Here is a 25714-nt window from a genome sequence, read left to right as displayed (position 1 = left end):
AGCTCCCAGAAACCAGCACACGACTATATGACTATCCCTGCAAGAACCATATATATTCTCAGGGCTCCATGGCAAAAAGTTTGGACATGAGGCCACTTTGGAAGATGAAGGAGGGATGTACAATCCAGCTGTTATCCCTTTCCTGCCTTCGCCATTCCAACTGAATTTCTCCTAACAAAGATAATTAACACCACCTACTTGCCAGTGCCAGTTATCACAATCGAATCCATTTTATTGTATTCTCATGTGCATTTGTAATTCATTATGATTCCCTCCTTCTTTAACGTCTTTACTCTCTCAGATTTTGTAATACCATCTTCTCTCATTTTTGCTCCTACCCTTCTGACTTTTCTGAATATGTCCCCTTTCTGTGCTTCTCTTTCTGGCAACTATATTTCATATACATTCATCTCATTACACCATCTGGTCCTCAGATCTGTGATCTTCTTAATCTGAATCTTCTCTTAGATCATCTCACACATTCTTGATGTCTTAAGCTTTATTATATTCTTCTTGTCTTCTTTCTCTTTCTCATCTACATCTATATTTTGTGCTAACATCTTCCCTGATAGCAGATCCATAAGGCAAAATGCTGCTGGACAGTTCCTCCTGAATGGACCATGAGGATTTGGGGCACATAGGCCTACACTGTATTCCTACGTCTGATCATAACTCTACCATCTTCAAAGCATCTTCATTTCTATATCTTGGAGTCAGGTTACACATAATAAGTCACCAAATTTTCAAAAAATTACTTTTTTTTTTTTTTAAATTTATTATTGTCATCTCCAGTTTGATTGCAACTGCAGTAGGTAAGCCCTTGAAGATCTCTTGTCCAGACTAATAAAATAACCTGTAATGGGTCTCTGTAACCCTAACTTGGACTCTTACCTCCATCTTCTATATTGCTATAAGAGAAATGTATTAAACAATGTAAATCTGCCTTTGACACTCCCCTGGTAAAATGTTTCCTGTCATTTCTCTTATCACAAGGGATATAATTTATACATAATACAATTTACAAGCTTCCTATTACGATGGCTTACAAGACTGTCCTTAATAAGATCCTTTAATATCCCTGTTGCCTCAATTCCTTACTTTGCACTTTGTATTCCAGTAACATCAAATTGCTGGAAGTTCCCCTGATCTTATCAGGCTGTTTCATTCCTCTGTGACTTTGTGCATACTGCTTTCTCTGCCAGTAAGTCATTTGTTTTCTCTCTCTGATTGACTACTTTCCCCTCAGGCTTTCTGATTTTTTTCTTTCCAGATTTCTTCAGGGACCTCTTCTTGGTGGATCAGATGATAATCTGTTATGCCCTTGCATAGTTCTACCAAACACAGCACATTGGAATAACAAGATACAGATTCTTAGATACAGGTGTAGTTTAGCTCCAGTTGCCAATACCTGGCACAAAGTAATTGTACATGTTGATCTGAATTCATTCAGAATTAAGTATAAAAAATTACTCACTTGCAAATTCTATTTTGGAGGTATACACTTCAGAGATCTCAATGGCAGATAATTATTTTTAATATTTCTTACTCACCATATTAATTGGATCAACTGGTCCAATACTGTTTACATAAACATCAGTTTCAATTACTGTGGGCCTCACTGCAAAATATCAACAAAAATAATGGTCAAAGATATGATTAGATATTGTTTTAAATAAATCTTAGTTTTAAAGAAATCTTAATAACTACTTACATCTTACCATTTCAACCATAAAACATATTTTATTATGAAATGTGAAAATGTAGCCATTATAAAAACAATCTTTACATTTTGCAAATCAGTCACAGATAATTATATAGAGTTAAAGCACATTAGATAATGCAGAAAAATGACCTTGCAGACTGAAAGTTTCTGTTACTGTGGCATGTTTTTAGTCATACATGCTCAGTTATCTTTTTCAAACTTCATCCATGTTTCCTATATGACGGAGTACTTCTCACTCATAATCGCAATTCTGTGATTGACCAGGCAAGATGTACTTATTCTTTTAATACACACACAAGTCTGCCAGACTGAATATCTACTCAGTCTCAGTCTCCAGACCTTGGCATTTTTCAATCTGACAGAGCCCTCAAGCTACCAAACTTCAGTGAAAAACGTGAAGCATTTTGCAAAACAATGTCTATCAAATTTTAGAATAATATTTTTACCCCTTGCAATTAAAAATACACTTAATAAAACACATGACACTTATATAGTTTGTTTTTCCTCAAGCAAAAATTTTATTATATGGCATACATATTTAATAACACAGATTTAATTTTAGCATACAAAACTATGTTTCTAGATCTACACAATACTTGAAAATGCAATTCCTTTGCTAGCCATCATTTAGATATCTTAAATAAAAGTAGGTCATATGTTTTATAGAAGGTTTTACAATGTAACGTAGACTGATGACTTCTGAGATGAGTTGCTTTAACTGTTTCTAATTTGTTTCTAACTAGCTATGAATTATAGCCAATAAATATAAAATTAAGCTAATTATAGTTAGATTAACAGAATGATTTTTATGAAAGTCAATGAAAAACAAGACAATAGACTTATTAGTTCCATTTGTAAGTCTGTTGATTACCACTTATAAGTGATTATAACTGATACAAACAATACACCATTCTTATATAATAAGATTTTTTTTTCAGTTAAACTGATAAATCAGCAAATGTCGAGTGCCTACTTTTATTTTACATACTCAAAGCTGAACATTGTCTACATTGAGAGAGAAATTGTTCCTGGGACAATTTTCTTTAGAGTATAAATGTTTTCTACATTTATGATGTCAAAGGTTATAGATATAAGTTAACCATCTTGGTTTCCTGATATCAGCGTTTCTTAGCCAATTATAAACATATACGTTAGAAAAACATTAACTTTGGCATTTTGGCATGAGTTACATAGAACGAGAGACACTGAAGTATATTATGATGCGCCTAGAGCAAGTGCACCCAGAATGAGACAAAAGAAGGATCACATCAGTAAGTTCAATACCGCTACTAATATAGATGATACTTAGTTAATAATTGTTAAATATGCATTTGAAAGCTGTGACGAATCTTTTTGAGTTATTCTGTTTACCATTTTGTAAACCTGACATGCTATTTGATCTGATCCTTGAATCTGCAGCACCAACCCACAAAGACGAATAAACCGGAAAGTAGACTAAAATATTTCGTATTAATTTTGAAATCACGACTGGTGACATGCTTTAAAATATAATTAAGAAAAAAACCCCAGAAACCTGTAATTGCTTCTTAATAATGACTCATTGTTGCTTTGATTCATACTATGAACAATACTTACGAGTAACATTAATTGACTAAGTAATCTTTCTTAGTGCTATCATTTTCTCAATCCAAAGTTTATTCAATTGCAAGATATGAGTGATGTTCAAAAACTAAAATATTATATTTTAATTTAAAACTAGAAAAATAAAACTGACAGAGAATTGTCATTCCAGACTCTAAATAACATCTTGAAAGTAAGCACAGACTATGTTTAATTCATCAATACACATGGAGATCAAAGATCTCTTTTTTGCAATAGCATAACAATGCATGGGAAAACCGTGTACTGCCATGGCAAATCACACACACACACAAACACACACACACACACACACACACACACACACACACATATATATATGTATGTGAAGGCAGGTAGAGATGGCACTGGATTATTTTTGCAAGATTTCTTTCTGTGCTATTATTCTAAGTATTTTGCTTTAAGTTGCTCCACAGGATATAAGTAGATATTCTCCCAGTGGGAGTCAGTATATAGAAAGAATAGAGGTTCAGGGCAATTTAAAGAACATCCAGAAAATAGAAACAGGTAGAAAAATTTAAAATTTTAAAAAGAAAAAAGCAGTGTGATCAACGAAGTTTCCGCATTCAAATTCCAAGTAGCAAAGGCAATAATTAGGAGAGCCAAATGTAGAGGTGGGTAATTGGTATATCAGTGAGAAAAGATAAACCACAATAGATTTTAAAAATATTTTCTTTATAATTTATTTTAACCTTGCTTTCTTGGACACACTATTCTAATTTAACTAAGATACCTTTAGCAGATTATGTAGATTTTCGGTCACTTTTGTATATTAAAACTAATTTAGGTCAATTAAAAACTCTAATCCTGTAGAGTTTTATAGGCTTTCTTTATTATTATTATTATACTTTAAGTTCTAGGGTACATGTGCATAACGTGCAGGTTTTTTACATATGTATACTTGTGCCATGTTGGTGTGCTGCACCCATTAACTTGTCATTTACATTAGGTGTATCTCCTAATGCAATCCCTCCCCCCCACCCCATGAGAGGCCCCGGTGTGTGATATTCCTCTTCCCGAGTCCAAGTGATCTCACTGTTCAGTTCCCACCTATGAGTGAGAACATGCGGTGTTTGGTTTTCTGTTCTTGTGATAGTTTGCTAAGAATGATGGTTTCCAGCTGCATCCATGTCCTAGGCTTTCTTATTGTCACAGAATAGGCCTTAAAAAAGAGAATTAGTCCCACTTATTCAGATATTGTAGCTATCATACATAATGTTTTCTTTATTTTATGTTATATAAATTTTACTTCAAATTTAAATATTTCATTCAACCGAGTATATTATTGTTCGTAAATGACATAGGTACACTTCAAGAAAGAAAGCAACCACCTAGTGTGAGCACTCTTACACAACTGATTGTTTTTGGACTGTCTTCTGATCCTTGCCCATATACAGATTTCTTTTTATCCAACTACTCAAATTTCTATGAATATTTTCTTTTATTGTGAAAGCTAGTGTTTTTTTTTTTTTTTTTAAAGAAAACAAAGGAAAAAAGAATGACTACTCCATAGGCAGAGCAGCCTCTATGAAGATTTTCTGAAAGTTTTTTCAGGGAGTCAACTGTTTTTATCTGCAAATAATCGCTTCTCATAAATGTACCAACTGTTTCCTTCAACTGATACATTCATGAGAGATATGAGTGTATATTTTTTCTTCTAGTAATATCCCTGTATGGTTTAGTTATCAGGATTTTGCTGGTTTAATAAAATGAGTTGAGTATCCTTTCTCTATTTCTTTGAAAGAATTTGTGTAAGACTTATAGTAGTTCTTTCTTCTATATTTTTTGAAATTCACTAGTGAAGCAACAAAAATGTAATATTATTTCTGAACTGAATCATCCTTCTGTGAATATGTTATTAAGATAATTGGGAAGTGGGGCCAAGTATTCACTGGTAGTAACGTATCAATATTATCTTCCTGGTTTTGATTATTGTATCATGCTTATATAAGGTTGAAATAATATAAGTATATTCTCTGACCACAACGAAGTTAAAATAGGAGTTATTAACAAAAAATATATCTTTAAAAATCCCTGAATATTTAGATATTAAGTAACACTACAAAATAATCCATGAATCAGGAAAAAATCAGTAGGAAATCAATTTTTCAAAAGTAAATAAAAATGAAAATAATGTTACAGGTTATAAAATTGAGAAAATAAAATATTGATCTAGTGAACAGAAAGGCTATAGTTATTAAATGGTAGAGCTTATAAACATGTCCCAAGAAGGAAAACTCCAGGCCCATATCACATATAGACTTTGAAATAAGTATGATTAACACATTCCAGTTTCCCTAGACTATACAGCAGAGGTGCTTGACCCAAAGATAGATGCCAAGCTTGAGTTTAGATACTTCTGAGGCCTTAATTAACAAGGAAATGTCAAACACCACTTGACAACCTTCTCAGGTTACATGTAGATATATATGGATGAAAAGGTGCATAGGGATAAGTAGATTCTTAAGGCTGAGCAGTCTAATATTATAGCTAGTAGAAACATATGGCTGTTTAAATTTAAATAGAAATTAATTGCATTTAAATGAAATAAAAATATTTCGTAGGCACACTAATCACATTTCAAGTACAGAACAGCCACTTGTGGTCAGAGATTACAAAAATGGGCAATGCAGAACAACATTTCTATCATTTCAATAAGTTTTACTGAACAGCGTTCACCAGTGGTTCTCAATGAGAACACCATGTCTCCTGTAAATTATTTTGAAAATTTCTGGGCAGCTGTTTGTGTTCGTCACAAAAATTGGGATTGTTAGTAATAGTGTTTAGTGGATGAAGTCCTAGAACTTCATAAAACAGTCATATGTGATGAAAAATTGTCCCACATTTAACAAGATTTTGAATATCCTGTCTAGCATTCTTGTAGGTAAAACAGTATAAAACAGTATGCCTTATAGTCCGAACCTAGAAGATAAGTTTTTTTACATGTAACCACAAAGTATTTTTGTGTTTGCCAGGAATTCCTGAAAAATAAAACACAGGAAGATGGTATTTATTTTGTTCTGAATTTTACAAAATGTTGTACATCGTTTTACCTAGCCATATCACCAACTACAATGTTGCTCATAGTACTGGAGTCACTGATAAGACACACTTATATCTCTTGATTTATGTGGGCTTTCCAATATGCAGTCATTCTTTGTATAAATGCAAGCATCTGGTAGCTTCATAATTTCCTTCAGTGTAGTTAAACCTCAGCATTTTCATATAGAATGTCAAATATTTCATTATAAATTACTTTTTGCACCTACAATACAGGTGTCATACAGTGTATATCCCACTACAAAATACACACAAACCCCATATATCTATATTTAAATGGCATATATATATATATGTGTGTGTGTGTGTGTGTGTGTGTGTGTGTGTGTGTGTGTGTGTGTGTACTCCCTAGAATGTCTTCTCAGGAAAATTGAAGACTGCTTTCTCATTCTCTACTTAAATATATGTTTAGACAGCAGACTTGGCAACCTGCTGTTGCTCCCATGCCTGATCGGGGAAAAGGAAAACTAGAAGTGATAGGATTTAAAGAAAAATAAGCAGAGGAAGAGCTGCACACCTACTCTTCAGCACTTTTAGGATATTTTGTTTTCTTGTGGGTATAAAGCACACCAAAAGAAAATAACTTGGTTAGCAGCATCTCACAGGTTTTTTGACCTCAAGAGAGTTGTGCATCAGCAGCACATATCTTCCGACTAGATTGCTGCTGAAAGGAGTTAAGGCAGGTGGAAGATACAGATAAGCATCCAGATTTCCTAAGCCAGGGAATTGAGCCATATAAAACGCCTATGAAAAACAACAAAAATTATTTATACTTCCTAACCATAAAAGTCATTATTTATACATCTAGCCCTTAACTTACACCTAAGGCCAGTTGGTGTTATCCCAAAAAGAAGTAACTAGTAACAAGACTAAGGTTGCAACTATGCCCAGTTAAAACACATAGACTAGTCTTCTTTATATCTCCCCCATGTCCCCATCACTAGAAACACAGAAGAGATAAAGAGATGGAAAAAAACAACAGGCCACACTACTCCCTTTCTTACCATTCTCCGACTCCCACAGTGTCACCCTAGCGGGGCTTATATTCCCTGTGTCTCAGGAGAGGATGTCTTTTAATCTGGATATTAAATTTTTATATTAGGTTGAACTATTTAAATAACTGAAACTGTCTAGAAAGTCATAGAATCTACCTGAAAAGTTGTTAAGAAGTAGGAAAATAGGCTAGGCATGGTGGCTTATGCCAGTAATCACAGCACTCTGGGAGGCTGGGGCAGACAGATCGCTTGAGCTCAGTAGTTTGATACCAGTCTGGGCAACATGGTGAAACCCCGTCTCTACAAAAAATACAAAAATTAGCTGTGCAGGCTGTGGCATGTTTCTAGTCCCAGTTACTCTGCAGGCTGAGGTGGGGGGATCAGCTAAGCTAAGCCCCAGGAGGTTGAAGCTGCAGTCAGCTGTGATCACGCCACTGCATGATATTCATCACATGATATTCATCATCATTTATGATATTCATCATAAAGCAATAGAAGCTTAATTGGATGAATAAAACCTTTTAATGTTAATTCTCCATCAAGTTCAGAAAACCTCAATAAGTGGGTTATATAAGTTTTCATGGCAACACCAAAGACAAAGGGTACTGAAACATATTTTGGACAGAAAGCTATACATACAAAAATTATTTCAACATTAAGTCACCTATGATGTATATACAGTCAGATGCACAGAAAAAAACGCCACTATGCATGATACAGTTATCAAGGTATTCAGGACATATTTAACCTAATGTATTAAACACAGTGATGCTATCCCAAGTGGATATAAAATTTGAACATTTATAGCTTGATCTGAAATAAATGTACTTAAACTGCAAAACTCATGGAGCAGGGCAACTATCAAAATACCTCACATGGACTAAAAAAGACTATGTACAATAGATTCTATTCTACAAATACTTGGTAAATATTAAGAGAACCTGGTTTATATTTTAAGCATTGATTTAGCAATTAAGAACACAGTGATTTATAGTTTTAGGGAACTTACATGAGAGAAAACAGACACAAAATAATAATAGTAGAGTTTAAGGAGTAAAACAGAAATACAGACTTCTGATGTTTCCTTTGCTGTTTAATTGATATCAAAATATCCACCACCATAAAGACAACTATGAAATGTATTTTTTTTAAAAAAACACACAGATAGTGAAGAAAGCAGAGCAAACCAGATAGCTCGAATTTGATGTAACAGTTTCCCGAAAATAATGAAAATGAGGTGAGTTCTACATTATTCTTTGGCCACTTTTTCCCCTTGATATATTTGCTGTTTGACAGCACAGCAATAGTGACTGAACAGAACAGAGCAGCTTAGAACTTTTAGCTCTTTTATTTGGCTGGAGAGACAAACTTGAAATTAAGGACTGTCAAGATAGCTAGGACTTCCCTGGAATACACACACACACACACACACACACACACACAGAATTTAATTGGACATTCTACATGTGATTTCTCCTCAAGGCATTTTTTGTTTCCTAAATTGTACATATGTGATGCTGACAAACCAAATATAAGCAGCTCCTAAGCATCTAAAACAACATGAAGAGAGTTGAGCTAGGATCCTGGAACAAACCTCAGGCTGTCAGTCCATATATCTCAAATGGTTGGGTCTTAGGCAAAATAAAAGTTTTACCAAGGAAATTATGCTAGTTCTGACCAAATGACAGTGATATTCTTTACTCAATCTCACTATCGAAACAACATTAAGTCCTCTCTGGAAGATAATAATATCATGTAGAATCTCCATTATTTTTCACATACCCTACTCGCATTCAACATGAAATTAAGACACATTCCATGAAATACAACCACATAACCTTAAACAGAGAGATACAATGGAAAATAAAATTTTATAAAGTTATTCAAGTTATCAAGACATTGTAATGATCAAAGATTTTAAAATAACTTCAGTTAATATATATATAAGAAAATAAATGAAAGGATTGCAAATATTATAGAATACCTGAAAATGATTTAAAAATTGGGTGTAAATACTACAAATGAGAAACACTGAATGGGAAATGAGGTCTGTAATAAAGAGCAGATTGAAACATAAATAGAGTAGAGAGAAAACTATAGAAGAGCGTATGAGATGTAATGACATGGCAGAAGTCAAACATACCCGCAGTGGAGTTGCAGAGAAATTGAGACAGAAGAAAAATGCCTGACGAAATACAGGCCGAGAATTTCAAAAGCAGCTATGTTTCAACCCACAGAATAAAGAGGCCCTGTAAACTCCTCAATATAAATATGAAACAAAACAAATCTAGGGACACTGTAATAAAACGGTAGAAAATCAAAGACTAGGAAAATGTTGCAGTTATCCAGAGATAAAATACATTTTATCTTCAAAATATCAAGATTAATGTTGAAATGTGACTCCCCAACAGAAATACTAAAGTCAGGAGAAAATTGAGTGATATTTATGAAGTTTGGAAAGGAAATAACAGGGTTTCCATATCCATCGGAAATACTCAAAATGAAAGCAATACAAAATAATTTTCATATAAAACTGAAATATTCCATTTCGAGAGACTCGCACCAAAAGAAATACTGCAGAGAATATATTTATAAGTGGAAATAGGGTATTTAAGAAAGGAATTAACACCAGAAAGGATAATTTATTGGTATAAGTTAATTGCTTTTAAACACCTAAAAACAATAGTAATCCTGTCTTTTGGTATTTCAGATAAATATAGAATAAAATATATGGACATAATAGCAAAATGACTCTGTAGTTTATGGAAAAAGCTTTGAAATTTCTTTGAATTATGATAATTACTGATTTCTGATTAAATGTAATACAGTGCATATTTTACTGACTAAAATTTATAAATGAATATGTATACAATGCAATGATAGAAGGATAAAATCAAACTACAAATATTTAATCAATTCAGAAAAGGGAAGAATAGCGAAAACGAATTAAGTAGATTAACAAAACAGAAAACAATAGAAAGGTAGTAGATTTAACACAAAATATTCAATTTTTAGCTTAAACATATCTACATTAACCACTCTATTTAAAAGAAAGTAATTGTCAGACTTGATAACTAGGAAACAGAAGCAATATACATATTTCCTAAAAGAAATTACTTAATGAAGGACACAAAAATACTGAAAACTAAAATATGAAAAAAGATTAAAAAGTCAAATTGGCCAGGAGTGGTGGCTCATGCCTGTAATCTCAGCTCTTTGGGAGGCCGAGGCGGGTGGGTCACCAGAGGTCAGGAGGTCGAGACCAGCCTGACCAACATGGAGAAACCACGTCTCTACTAAAAATACAAAATCAGCTGGGCGTGGTGGTGCATGTCTAGAATTCCAGCTACTCAGGAGGCTGGGACAGGAGAATTGCTTGAACCCAGAAGGAGGAGGTTGTGGTGAGCCAAGATTGCACCATTACACTCCAGCCTGGGCAACAAGAGCGAAACTCCATCTTAAAAACAAAAAAAAAGTCAAATCATAACTCAAAGAAAACAAATGTAGGTATATAATATCAATCAAATTAAATGTTACAGCAAAATGTATTCTACAGACCAGAATGATTGTTTCCTAATGATAAAACTGTTATTTAACAGAAGGTGTAACCATCCCAAAGAAAATGTGGTATATGTATGCAACTGAGTACTCTTCAGCCACAAAAAAGTGTAAGAGTCTGTCATTTGCAACAACATGGATAGAACTGGATGACATTATGTTAAGTGAAATAAGCCAGGCACAGAAAAACAAACATCACATGTTCTCACTCATTCATAGGGGTTAAACATCCTGACAATTGACCTCATAGAGTTAGAATAGAATGATGTTTACCAGAGAGTAGTGAGGTGGGGTAGTGGGGATGGTTAATGGGTATAAAAATATAGTCAAATAGAATAAATAAGATCTATTATTTGATAGCATAGCAGGATAACTACAGTCAATAACAATATATCATACATTTAAAAATAACCAAAAGATTATAACTGGAATGTTCGTAACAAAAAGAAATGATAAACACTGACATGAATACCTCATTTATCCTGTTGTCATTATTACACATTGTATGTGTATATAAAAATACCTCATGTGTCCCATAAATATAAACATCCACTATGTATCCATAAAAATAAAAGTTAAACTTCCTTTTTAAAAGGAGACATAACAGTCCTAAATTTGTGTGTACCTAAAACAATTTCAATGTGTATAAAGCAAAATCTTACTGGACTAAAAATATTTTAAAAAGCTAACTCAACCATTGTAGTCAGAGATTTTTAACACAATTCTTTCAGTAGATGTATAGATTATTTGAGCAACAAGAATTACAAATCTGACTTAAGTACGTTTTCAGACCCAGATTAAATTAATGTAGAAACCAATAACAAAAATATACATAGAATACAGGCTAATTTTTGAAATTAAACAATATTCACTAACTACTGCATGTGACAAAGTAGAAATTACAAAGAAATAAATTGTAAAAGTCTAAAGCAGTACATGAGAAAATTTACATAAATTCCCTGTGTCTTCATCTCCCAATATTTTCTTCAAAAATGTATAAAAAAAAAAACAGAAAAATAGAAGTAAACAAAAATTAAATCTTCAGCATAACTTGAAGATAAAAAATGCCCACGCCTCAAAATGAATATAAAAGTCAAACAAGCAAACAAATAAAACCCCAAATACCAAATCATGGAAATAAATCTTTCAAACATTGCCTCACCTCTACTCTAAGGCAACAGTTTATGGTGGGCACAGCAGCCTGAAATAGGCTCTGTATAAGACAGAAGGGAGTCCATGATGGGCCTAAGGTAGATCCCAAAATCCACTGAAGAAAGTAAGTGTACCATTAATATGAAAGTATTTAAATGTATTGGAGACCAGTACAAGAACTAAGAGGAAAAGTATCTACAAGTATGTGTGATATAAAAGAGTAATATTCAAAATAGGTTGTTTCTGGGCCAAGAAAAATGTCAAAAACAAAAACAGAAGTGAGCTTAGGAAATTGTATAGTGACAAGGAAAAGTCAAGGGGAGTACCTCATGCTTCTACAAGGAAAAGAAGAATCAATGAATTGGAGGTAATAGAATTTCTGCCCCACCACAATCAAATCCACAGTCTGAACTTTGCTATCATTACATTAAAATACATCAATAAGATAAGATCTTGTAGAACACTCACAAACCACAAAATTAAAAGAACAAAATAGTTATTGCAGAAATAAGATATCAAGATCCAATATGAATCAACTGTGGAAAATTCCCACACAAAATAATAAGCAGAAGAAACTGTAAGAAAATACTCCTCACAGTTAAGTATATTCAAATCAAAATTTAGAATTAAGAAAAAATCACCTTGAATAAAATAATTCAGAAACTAAGCAAGATAAATACATTTCTCACCCACACATACATACACAAAAAGGAAAAAATAAATAAAGAATTGGTTGAACTTCAAAAAAAAGAAGAAAAAGACAAAATTATGGTGGTCACCAATGAATCAACTAAAACAGCTTAATAATAGGCAGGAAAAAAATGAAGAGAATACAAATGACATAAAGAGAAGTCAGAAAGTCACAGAGAATATTGTGCAGATACAAGGCAGGCAAAGTGTGACTAACACACCTATAGTGGGAATTCATGAAGAAGAAAACCAAAACAATGTAACAGAACAAGTATTCAACTTTATATTCCTAAATAAATACATACATACATAAGTAAATGCTTTTTCTCAAGGTTGAAAAAAAACCTGAAATTACATTTTGAAATAATTTAACAGTGTCTAGAAAAATGCTTACCCAAATTGAACAACTCGGAAATATACACTAAGAAAATACTTCATTTGAAAGCTTTCTTAAAAAATCCTAAAGGCTTGCGGGAGCAAAAAAAAAGATTAAGTAAATTACAAGGACTGAATAACAGACTGGCATTAGACTTTTTGAAAATAACACACAAAGCAAGTTACCAGTGTGATTAGGCTATGAAAGTGAAAAGTCAGTGGAAGAAAACATCAATTGAGGATTTTCTATGTAGCCACTAAGTACTTCAAGTTTCAAATCAATAGAAAAATAATTTTTACATATAACAACTTTCTGAAAAATCTACTAAATAAAGAGATGACTAAAATAACTTTAGCAAAATAGACCAATGATAAGAATTTTTTTTATTATTATTTAACTTTGATTTTAGGTTTGGGGTTACACATGAAGGTGTGTTACATAGATGAATTCATGTCACAGGGGTTTGTTGTAAAGATTATTTTATCACGCAGGTATGAAATCCATTACCCAATAGTTATCTTTTCTGCTCCTCCCCTCCTTCCCACCCTCCACCCAGTGTCTGCTATTCCCTTTTTAGTGTTCATGAATTCCCATTATTTAGTTCCCACTTATAAGTGAGAATGGGTTCTATTTGGTTTTGTGTTCTTGTGTTAGCTTCCTAAAGATTATAGCCTCTAGCATACGTTGATAGAGCCTAAAGACTAAAACAAAGATTGGGAAAATGCTGTTAAACAAATTTACAAATAGTACATATTGTGACACAGCAGAAAATATGTAATTAAAAATAATAAAGCAAAGGAGAAGAAAAAAATAGAAAAAGATCATTAATTGTTGTATGGACAGTATGTGGGAGTTAAATAATATCAACAACAACTGAGAATCCTGAGTAAAGAGCTAATAAATGAAAGACTAAGGCTATTAAAAGTATGAAGGTAAAACTAGAACAAAAACATGAAACTTCCAAAATACTAAAATAAAACAAACATTAATTAAATGCAAGAAATTCACTGTCCGTATAGGTACATAGCAAATACTACTAATATATGATGCCAGGGTTGAGCACAAAATTCTCCCTTGTGTTTCTTTTCCCTGTCACCGTTCAGTTTCTTAAACACATTTCTCTCTAGCTTTCTGACATTTTTATATACCTAGGAAAAAAACCTGTCTGTGTTTTCACATCATACATACTTTTAGATGTGTAGGGAAAGAAAGAACCCTAGCAAAATAAGAAGAGAATGTAACCAAAAAAAAAAAAAAACTGCCCTTAAAAAAGATGTTTAAGCAAACATCACACCTACTAGTGAAATAGGGATTGCTTTACTAGGTATCAGGAACAATTTGAGATTATTCAACATTATACTCTAGTCTTACCCAGTGCAATATGGCATGAAAAATTATAATTTTGGAAATGAGAATGTAAAATATTCATTATTTGTAAAAATGCTCATTATTCTGTATCTTATCTTTCAAATATTAGCTCTTTTATGAAGTATTTCTCAGTCTTAGGCAGTTTTATCAAAACTCTGTCAGATATTGTTGTAGCAGTTGGAAAATAATTACATTTTTTTCTTTTTTCTTATTTCAGACTATGAACTCCTCAAAACATTAGTGACCATTCCAACCAATAATCCTCAAATTCAGCAGATTTTCTGACATATATCACACACTCAAAGAATAAGAAATAAATGATTAAAATAGTACCAGTAATGATATGTTTAAGAGTCACCAAATTCCCAGAACGGTAACTCAAACTTACCTCCTATATCTGGACGAAGTTTATTGTCATAGCCTTGAAGCAATGAATTCAGAATTTGTGTGATATCTCCTTCATGAATTTTTGGAGCCAAGACCCAGGTTTTGTTCACTGTTAAATCCTCATCATCTTCATCATCTGCCTTATCAACACTAAATAATTCAAAGAAAAAATGGATGGTAGAAAGTTCAATCAAATCATGTATGAAAGTATAGTTTAAGGATATTAGAATTGAGTAAGAAAGTCATAATGGCAGATAAAAAGGTATTACACAATAACATTATATTTAGTAAGACCAACACATTTGTCATACAAAGTGCCCTGACATAATACTCAAAAAATGAGAATTCTGTGCAAGAAATACACAATATTAAAATAATAAAATACATTTTGAGCACTCCCACAACTGTCATTAACATTCATAAAAATTATTCCCCCAAAATATGACTGGTGTCCCCTAAATTTGCATACCATATGATCTGTACACCCATATGTGGTGACCTTAAACCATCACAACCAAAATAAAAATTAAAAGGTAAAGAGTTACAGGAAAAGATGTAATAATTAGTCTGGTAAAATGTATAGAAAATGGATGGGTAGAAAAGAAGAATTAAGAAAAACTGAGTAAAGAAAGGTTGAATAAAAAGGAAAACATTGTTGTACATACTGTTGCTCATTTCTTTTAAGTCAGAAGAACCCAGCCATCTTTTTCCAAGAACTTTGTCAAAGATTTTATGATCATCAGATTATCAATAGGTGACTCATCTTGCACATATATTTTGGAGGAAGCATAACTATCACGTTTTATTAGAAGTGATATTGGAGAGAGCAAATAACTCTCTTCCTTATTTTTATAAATGAGAAAACCGAAGACCACAGAAAAATAGCAAAAACACAAATCTGTTTATCAGCAAAACTGAGACTCAAGCATTACCTCTCCAACGATTGCTTTCTTATACACCTGTGTGCTTAAAAGTGAAAAGATTCAGCTGACTTCTGAATTGTGATAGAAACATCCAGTAATAAAGAAATTCATCAAAAGTAATAAATTACTCTTCTCTTTATTGCCCATAGGTAACCCTATCTTCATTTGAGTAAGGTCATTCTAGACTTAACAACACACCTGTTTTAGGAAATCTCTCATTCTCCAGTGAAAAGGGGTCCAAAAAACTAAACACTAACATTGGTAAAATCAAGTAAATCTGTAATATTCCAGGTTATTCACATATATTTCAAGGATGTGTTTCCCTCTAGCAGTAAATACCTAATGCTTTCTACAGTACCTATTCAGAACTCTTTTGCTTTGAATCTAAACACCTTAGCAAATGTAGCCCCCACTCATTTTATCCTTAACCTATCAAGCCAATTTGAATTGCTAAGAAATACATCAAGCATGAGAATACAAGAGAACAGGCCAGTCTGAGATGTTTATGTTGGACTACCCTGGCCTTGAGAGAAGTGTTATTATTTTTGATTGCCACCTCTTTGGTATTTTTGTGGTGCTTGCCTTCTCATTTTGTGAAAGAAAGTGGAGTGGCCAAACAAATTCTGAATTCTCAGTTCCATTTCCCAGATATCAGCTGTAACAACCTGGGTATCACATCTGCTTTGTTGGCTATCTGTGCGATGGTTGGAGCGTTGGGGGACTTCATTGTCTCATCAGATTCACATTGCCCTCTATTTGTTTTTTGTGAAGATGTTTTTGTTAAGATACTTATGCAGATGCTTGTGAAGTTAAAATCTTTATATTGACATAAAAAAATTTATGAGATTTTAACAGCATAAACTAAAATTTTACTTTCAAAGAATTTACTATATTATTTCATCTTTATAATAATTATATTAATAGTTATCTTCCATAGATTAATAACTGTACTATTAACAATGTTTCTCCTCTTCTTGTGAAATAATTATGCTTGTCACCCCACTAACTTTTAACTTTCCTGTAATCTGTAATAATCCTTCCTGTAGGAGGATTATACATTCCTGTCCTGTTGAACTCAGGTCTGACCCTGTGATTGATTTGGGCTAATGGTATATAACTGACATGCATCACTACTAAGCAGTGGGTTTAATAGCAGTGAAGTTTATTACATATCTCTTGTCCTTCTGCCAGGTGATACTCAGTCATACTCAGAGGCTACTCCATTACTTCACACTCAGAGTGAAGGTGACATGGACAGAGCCACAGCTGAACTAAAATGGACGTGTAATCTGAGTGAGACATAAACATTTAGGGTTGGAAGCCACTGGGATTTGGAAGTAGTTTGTTACCACAGCACAACCTAATGTGTCTTGGCAGATAGCCTCCGGATGGTCAATTTTATTTGTAATGCTTTGAGAATACAAATTGAGAGATGTTAAGTAACATATGCCTCAGTTCCACTATTCCAAATCTCACCAGTTTCTCCCACCACCAACACTTTAGTTAAACAATCTTAGCAAAATCTCTGCCAAAACAATTCTGACCCCCTCAAGTAAATATATCACTAAAGCACATAGAATGTGCTATTTATGCAACCTCAAGAAAGCTTTCTAGTAGTCAGAGACCAGCTCTCAGACCCCAAAACCTATGGTCCTTCTGCTATTATCATATTGCATTACTTTGCAAATGAAGAAAAACTCTGTGAAAAGTGGATTAACTTGGTAAAATCAAGTAAACTCTGTAATTTTCCAGTTATTCACATATAATTCAAAGATATGTTTTCCTCTAGCAGTACATACCTAATGCTTTCTACAGTATCTATTCAGAACTGGGGCTCTGATACCTGGTAGAACTGGGGCTACTCTGGTGGAACTGGGGCTCTGATACCTACACTACACAATAGGCACACTATAATATTGTTTTCAATTTGAGATACACTTATATATGAGTAAAAATACTTTGAGCTTGTACTTCTAAGGATGCATTATTATAAAGTAATTATAAAGTTTCACTTATAACCCTATATAGATTCCTGGAGAACAGATCAGTTAACATATTTTTACTTAGGTACATCATTACAGTAATTATTTTGCTCTACTAAACTTGTGTACAGTATAGAAATGTTGTTATATTATTTCCTTCAAATAATTTCCTATTATTTTCTCTCAGTAAATAAATACATATAAGCTGAGGAATTAGAAATACTGAGTTGTCACATATTCTCACTTATAAGTTGGAGCTAAATGATGAGAACACATGGACAAATGGAGAGGAACAACACACACTGTGGCATATCAGAGTGGGGAGGGTGGAAGGAGGAAGAGGATCAGGAAAAATAACTAATGGGGCCTGGGCTTAATACCTGAGTGATGAAATAATCTGTAAAACAAGCCACCGTGACACAAGTTTATCTAACAAACCTTTACATGTACCCCTGAACTTAAAATAAAAGTAAAAAAATACTGAAGTATTAAGAATCCCTGTTGGTGTGTGCTTCTGGAATGTTTGATTTCCTAATTAGACTTGTTGAGATATTGGTGATAACTTACATTTTAGGTTTTCATTCACCTCCAAATTTCAGTTTTATCGAATGAAATATCTGGTAGGTATGGCAGACCACTACACATATAAGCAGTTGATCTTTCCTTGAATACTGATTGAATCAAGTGGAAGATTTTAGAAAAAAAAAAGCTTTTTCTGTTTTTTTTTAATATTAGCAATATTTTGGTAATCTAAAATCCACAGGCTGATAGTAATTTATATTGCCCTTTTTTCAGGTGGTAGAGAGGTAATATGAAAATTGACCTCAATAATACTACAAAGTTATCTTTCCTCAGTTTTGACAATAACATAAAAGAAATTTCATTATAGATAATTTATCTACATCTTTTCTCTAAGCTATCTAAGTTATGTTCAGAATATTCATGAATTACTTTCAATATTACATTGGTGTTATTTTGGTGATTGAAAAGTGCATCATAATTTTAAAACCATAGTACTTACAGTGTGTTTGATGTCCTGATTTTTTTTGGAAGCTGGAAGATTTTTGCAGCAGTTACACGTTTTGGATAACTATTTATTTGGAAGAAACAGGTATGATTTTTTAAAACATAAAATTCTGAGAATTTCTTAAAAATTAATATACCTACCTTAAAATGAGAAAATATAAGATTATAGAATTTCCAGGACACACAACTATTAAACAATAGACTCATAATTTAAAATAATGTTGATTTAATTTGAAGACATATTTTCTGCCTCCTTAAAGTTTTCCTGGCACAATGTATACTTTTATTGAATAATCTAGGGTGGTTCAGTTTTGAATTTCCTAATTCACAAGACCACAACAAAACCTATAGTACATAATCAGCAGACACATTTGGATTGTATGTGGCTAGGGTAGTCTCAGCTCTTGACTCCTGAGAAGGTAGAATAATAAACTCAAGGAGTTACACACTGTATGATAAAAAAAAAAAAGCACTGTGATGTCAATCTCTGACCCAGTGTTTTTATCCATCTGTAGAGATAATACCGGGTACTAAAAATGTGCCAAGTGCTAGGACTACAAAGACAAATGAAATTATGATCTTGATCTAGGTGGTCTCATTTTCTAATAAAGGAGAAAACATTTTCAATCAAATGACACAGAAAAGCATCAGACATTAAGATGCTTATCGTGGTATTATCTATGATGGTACAATTTTTAAACAATAAGAGCATGTTTAAATCATGATTTTATAACAAAAAATACACATCTATTGTTTGTTGAGAGTCTGCAAAAACATCAAATTATTTTCATAATTTAATATTACATGAAAAATCACAGAAAACAATTTGTTTTGACAACAAATTGTCATCTATGTATAAAGTGGCTTAAAAGATTTGATGGAAAAATAGAATAATATATACACTCAATATTCTATACTAGTGAGACCATAGAATTTTTTTGTGTTAATAGTATCTGGAAATCTTCATGTACACATTGTATAATATAAATATGTGAAAAAGAGTTAATTTGATGTGAATGCCTAAGAATGAACTTCTTCTTATAGACCATATAGTGCTCTGAAATAAAGTTCTAATTATAAAATGAATAACTAAATCGAGTATTTTAGAGAGAGAGGTAGAATATCATACTCTCTTAAGAAAATTATTGTGGCTGTCCTGAAAATTTGCCACTTGGTTCTCCTGCTGTGAGAACATTAGCTGCCTGCCAATACTAAGGATGAGCCCCGAGTCTACGCCAGACCCAAGCTGTCTCAGGCTGCTTTCTGTCAATAACTGAACACAGTAGGAATATTAATTTAGATCCATTCCTGCTAGACTAGGAGCCCCTCTGAAGGACAATTTGTGTTGGAGGATTCCTACTTGCCTGGACAAAACTTTCTTAGAGGGTACTGCACTCAGATTCTTTTGATCCAAACTACTTCTCCCCCCACCCTACTTTCATATGTTTCAAACATCATTTTTTAACTGAAGCCTCTCTTGCTACTCCCTCCTCCTCTCATTTATCTTTCCCAAGCATTTCTCTTTTACATGTCTAAGGCCATCTTGACATCTGTTTCTCAAAGATTTCTTCTCACATTCAGCTGCAACCTATTATTTACTAAAGAAAATCTTTGAGTCACTTAGTATATGATTATTATTTCCTTTTGTCTTACTAAACTCAGTTATTTTAATGTATCATACAGATTTCTTTGATGACATAGGAAATTACTGTATGTGAAACAAAACCTTTAATAACTATATTACTCTTCTATATAACAAACAAGAGTTTCAAATTAATAACAAAGAGTTAATTTAAGTAATGACAAGGCATGCTTCACCATAAAATTATGAAGAAAATCCATCTTTATTGCTAGAGAAAAAAAATATGCCTACAGAAAGTCAGTCAAATAATATAAACTATTTTTCATGCATAAAGTAAACATTCCTTGAGGTTTGCCCAGGAAAATCTTGGTTTACACTTGTTGTACTGAAATTAGTTTTAATAGCAGCTTCTCATCACAAAATGGCCTACTTTGATGGTTATACAGTCACCCTATATTTCGTTCATATAAAGGTTACCACAAATGTCCTGGTTCTGATACATGGGGGAGCTTCTTATATTAATCTGTTAAGAAACCACACATGAAACTCAAAGTAGCTTACTAATGTGCCTGAGGAATGTGAGTAAACCCTGAAGGAATAGTGATAAGACTATTTTCCTCCACAGTGTGAAAAAAAGTTATAATTGCAAGTGAAATTGATTGATGAGGTCATTTACATATTTCACTGGAAAAAAAATGACAGTTGCTACTTGTACTCAGTATATGTATGGAAAATTCACTGGATAGTAAATATAATAAATATTTTGTCACTGGTACTTCCTCATAAACACTTCTGGGTTAGTTAATTGGTCATTATTTCCTCACAGGGAGATATTCCACCATGTTTATTAAAATACTTATAAAATTTAGTTATTCATATTGCTACCATCTGAGGTTATCATATCCCTCTTTTTTAAAAGTAAGTGGGGCTAACAATATTTTAATAGCAAATTAATCAGTGAATCAATATAAAACCCAGATAATAGGCAGATATGTTAAATGAAGAAATCCAAATTTTTGCCTTTTAAAATTACAAAATAAATAAATATGTTCAGAAATCATGACTACCACTATTATTCTTATCATTTGAACGTGATTGACTAGACTTAATTTTGAGGGTCATTTTGCTACTCCTATTATTTTAATATTAATAAACACAGTTGACTGCGTGGTCTTGCTATCCCTTTTCGTGCCCATTTAGATAGCTGAGAAAAAGCATAAGTGGTTAGAATGAAACAAAAAGTATAGGTACATTCTCAAAACTGATATTTTATGTTTTTTTATATAGCAATCAGGAACCAAATTCAAGTTATGATTAGTTACATGTAATCTCTACCAAAGTTCTATATATGTTAAATTGTCAGCACCCACACCAAGCATTTCTATCAGCATATAATGTTTGAAGTAAGAGCATGTTTAGGTATCCTCATGTCCTACTCCTTACTTTAAAAAATAAAGAAACTGGAGTTCTAAACATATAAATGACTTCACTAAGGCCTCCCAGCTACTTAGTGCCAAAAATTTCATATAATTATTATATTCACATGTAAAATGATTATAATGATTCAAATGTATAAATGATCATACTTACCACATTATATATCAGTTACTTAGAGAAATGACTCCTACTCAAAATATACATAGAGGTTGTAGTAAAAGGAAATTATGAAGTATTTTAGAAACTCTTAAAAAGTAGATAATGATGTAATCATCAACTGTCTGTGAAACCAATACACAGTTTAAGAAGCAAAACGCTCTACATTATTCTCCATCCTCAGAGATTATGAATGTTATGATGAATTTATTGCCCTGTTGTAGTAAATGTAATAACTAATATGTTACATTAACGAATGTTAGTTAGTTATTACATTTTATCATATAACTATGTAACCCTGAATGACACAAAGTTACATGTAGCCATAATATATTATTTTGTGTAGTCACATAATCCCTTTTTTCAATCTGTTGGATATGAAATAGTATCTAATTTTCATTGCATTACATTCCTGTAGTTATTATAAAATAGAACACCTATTTATATGTATTGGGCATTTTGCCTTATGTAAACTACATTCTAGTTGGGATTTTAATACTTTTTAAACAAATACAACAAGTATTTTATTAAACTTCATTTGACAGATATCTATTAGGTGCTTATTGTGAGCTGAGCATCCAGCATTTCTGGATGCTGGGGATGCAAAGATAACTAAAAGCAGCCCCCAGAGGAAAGCTCATGGAAAATAGAAGGCTTAAGTATTAGTATTAATCTTTTAATGGTAGTGTGGGATTTGAATAAATCATTACAAATCTTTGAGGCACAGTTTCCTCATCAAACTTTAAAGGTTTATATTTCTATAAACCCTTAGGCAATGAATATATATATATATATATATATTAAACATTACTGTATTTATAAAAGATAATTCAGAACTTCCTCCTGAAAATGGTAAAATGGGCACGCTATCCTTCCTTTTTCAGAAATCAACCAAAAGTAGTATGGAGATAGAAAACCAAATTCCCAAACTCCATTTTTTATAAACAAGGAGACTTCAGAAATCCAAAGCACAAACAAAGAGAAGGACCATAGATATCTGAGGAAGCTGGCAGAATGATCATTTCTAATTAGGGCCAGGCTAAATTATTGATACAAGATCAACAAACAGATGTGCCACTGGCAGATATAGGTCATCTCTAAAACTGGCTTGCAAAAGAAAATGAAAGTGAAAAAGAAAATCAAACCAAACTGCCTTACAAAAGAAAATGAAGCAAAAGTCAATTTGCTGAGGCTGAAGGAAGAATGATACAGTCAAATATACACACTGCTGTTTTTTCATAATGTGGTAGAAGACAGTCCAAGCACTTTGAATAGTCCTATAACTGCCTATCTTGGCTGCCTGTACATTTAGGTGATTTGGAGAAAACATGGAAATTATTTTAAGTTACTATATATGCAAAACAAAAGGGATGTTTTAAAAAGACAATTATTGACTTGATGGAACATTTTTAAGTTCAGAAAAATTATTACACTATATAACATGATTAAACTGTAACTATATTTATACAGCCATAATTAATTTGAATGCCCAATATGGGTTTGATCAACATCACACTATCCAGACACATAATCTTCCAATTTTCTAAAATTACTTACCTGTTCAGATAAATAGGTAAGAGTTATATAGACAGATGATAGATAGATAGATAGATAGATAGATAGATAGATAGATAGATAGATAGATAGATTGATAGACAGATAGATGATAGATATTCTCTACAAGTTAATCTCTGTATGCTCTTTCCTTTGTATTGATTTTTTTTTTATCATCAAAAAGCAAAACCAGTGAGAAGTCCTATTCCAACCAACTACATGGCTAGAATTGTTTTCTTCTCCAGGTTACAGTAGGTCTTTAATCTTCTTCCTGAAATGACTAGTTTTATAGGCACATTTGAGTATGACCACCTACTGAACTATACTTTGACATAGTATTAAAACAACCAACAGGCAGACTCCTTAAGCAGGTCTGTTTATTCCCCCAGTTCCTTTCTCAGAACAGGGTAGACACCTGAGCCCCCAGAATTTAGCCAGCCTTTCATTCCTGACAGTGGAGAATTTTAAACAACAAATGCAGCAATAGCTAATTTGTAGTGCAGCCCATTTAAAGGCATAACTAGAGAAAGAAGGATTTTCTGCCACCAAGAATGCCCCATCCCCAGCTTTCCTAATGTTTGGTTGATCAGTCCTTCATTGGGTCCCAAGTGATACTCCATAATTAGTCATTTATGTATTTACATTGGTTTATTTGGTTTGTCTAAGTGCAGTTTTGTAATTTAAAATGAAAAGAATCTTATACTACAAAAGACTTTGACAAAGAGTTAGAAAAGCAAAACTTCTTCCCATTGTTCTATTTTGCATTGGAAGAAAGTGAGATTTACTTCCTGATAATATAATATAACAAGAGCACTGTTAATAACTCAAATGTACATAAACGCTCATAGCTTAAACACAACGATCACTTGATTCTACTGTGCTCAACTGAATTAAGCTCAGGATGGATAATATGTTAAGTTCAATAATTAGGTATATGAACTTCTCTTCTCTCACCTAACACCTTTCCTTGTGACCTATCCTGACCTTAGAAACAGTTCATTTTCAGTCTTTTTCTTTTTTTTTTTTTTTTTGGTAAATGGAATAAAACATGTGGAGCTTACTATAAAAATTTTTTCAGCTGAGTCATTAAGCTGGATATAAAACAGAATCATGAGTGAGGAAGAATCTGGCATGCATGGTCACCTAATTCATCCTTCAAGCTCCAAACGCAACTACATTTACATCATTTTTTTAATTAAAAAAATTTTGAGTACAAAGTAGGTGTATATATTTAAGGGGAATGTGAGATGTTTAGATACAGGCATACAATCTGAAATAAGCACAGCATGGAGAATGATGTATTCATCCCCTCAAGCATTTATCCTTTGAATTACACATAATCCAATTACAGTCTTCAAGTTATTTTAAAATATACAATTAATCTCTCGGGGGGGGGCGGAGCAAGATGGCTGAATAGGAACAGCTCCAGTCTCCAACTCCCAGCCCGAGTGACACAGAGGACCGGTGATTTCTGCATTTTCAACTGAGGTACTGGGGTCATCTCACTAGGGAGTGTCGGACAATCGGTGCTGGTCAGCTGCTGCAGCCCAATCAGCTAGAGCTGAAGGAGGGTGAGGCATCAACTCACCTGGGAAGCGCAAGTGGGAAGGGAATCCCTTTTCCTAGCCAGGGGAACTGAGACACACAACACCTGGAAAATCGTATAACTCCCACCCCAATACTGTGCTTTAAGCAAATGGGCACACCAGCAGAATATATCCCACACGTGGGAGGAGGGTCCCACGACCACGAAGCCTCCCACATTGCTAACACAGCAGTCTGCGATCTAACCGCAAGACAGCAGCGAGGCTGGGGGGAGGTGTGCCCGCCATTGCTGAGGCTTAAGTAGGTAAACAAAGCCAATGGGTGGAGCTCACAGCAGCTCAAGGAAACCTGCCTGTCTCTGTAGACTCCACCTCTGGGGACAGGGCACAACTAAACAACAACAAAAAAAAAGCAGCAGAACCTCTGCAGATGCAAACGACTCTGTCTGACAGCTTTGAAGAGAGCAGTGGATCTCCCAACACGAAGGTTGAGATCTGAGAAGGGACAGACTGCCTGCTAAAGTGGGTCCCTGACCCCTGAGTAGCCTAACTGGGAGACATCCCCCACTAGGGGCAGTCTG

The 25714-nt window shown here is 33.2% G+C and overlaps 1 protein-coding gene across 2 annotated transcripts in view; it reads right to left on the bottom strand.

The window, feature by feature from the left end:
• The window catches only part of GABRG1 (gamma-aminobutyric acid (GABA) A receptor, gamma 1), a 94446-nt gene that overhangs the window by 43302 nt on the left and 25430 nt on the right, over positions 1 to 25714 (bottom strand). For both annotated transcript variants that reach the window (XM_011927346.1, XM_011927347.1), the window contains exons 2-3: positions 14931 to 15079; positions 1551 to 1618 (exon numbers count right to left, since the gene is read on the bottom strand). In XM_011927346.1, the coding sequence (XP_011782736.1) occupies positions 1551 to 1618; positions 14931 to 15079 (217 nt within the window). The remainder of the gene's footprint in view (positions 1 to 1550; positions 1619 to 14930; positions 15080 to 25714) is intronic.

Source organism: Colobus angolensis, unplaced genomic scaffold (genome assembly GCF_000951035.1).
Source record: "Colobus angolensis palliatus isolate OR3802 unplaced genomic scaffold, Cang.pa_1.0 Scaffold71, whole genome shotgun sequence".
Classification (NCBI taxonomy): Eukaryota; Metazoa; Chordata; class Mammalia; order Primates; family Cercopithecidae; genus Colobus; species Colobus angolensis.
This window is presented reverse-complemented; position numbering and strand designations above follow the sequence as displayed.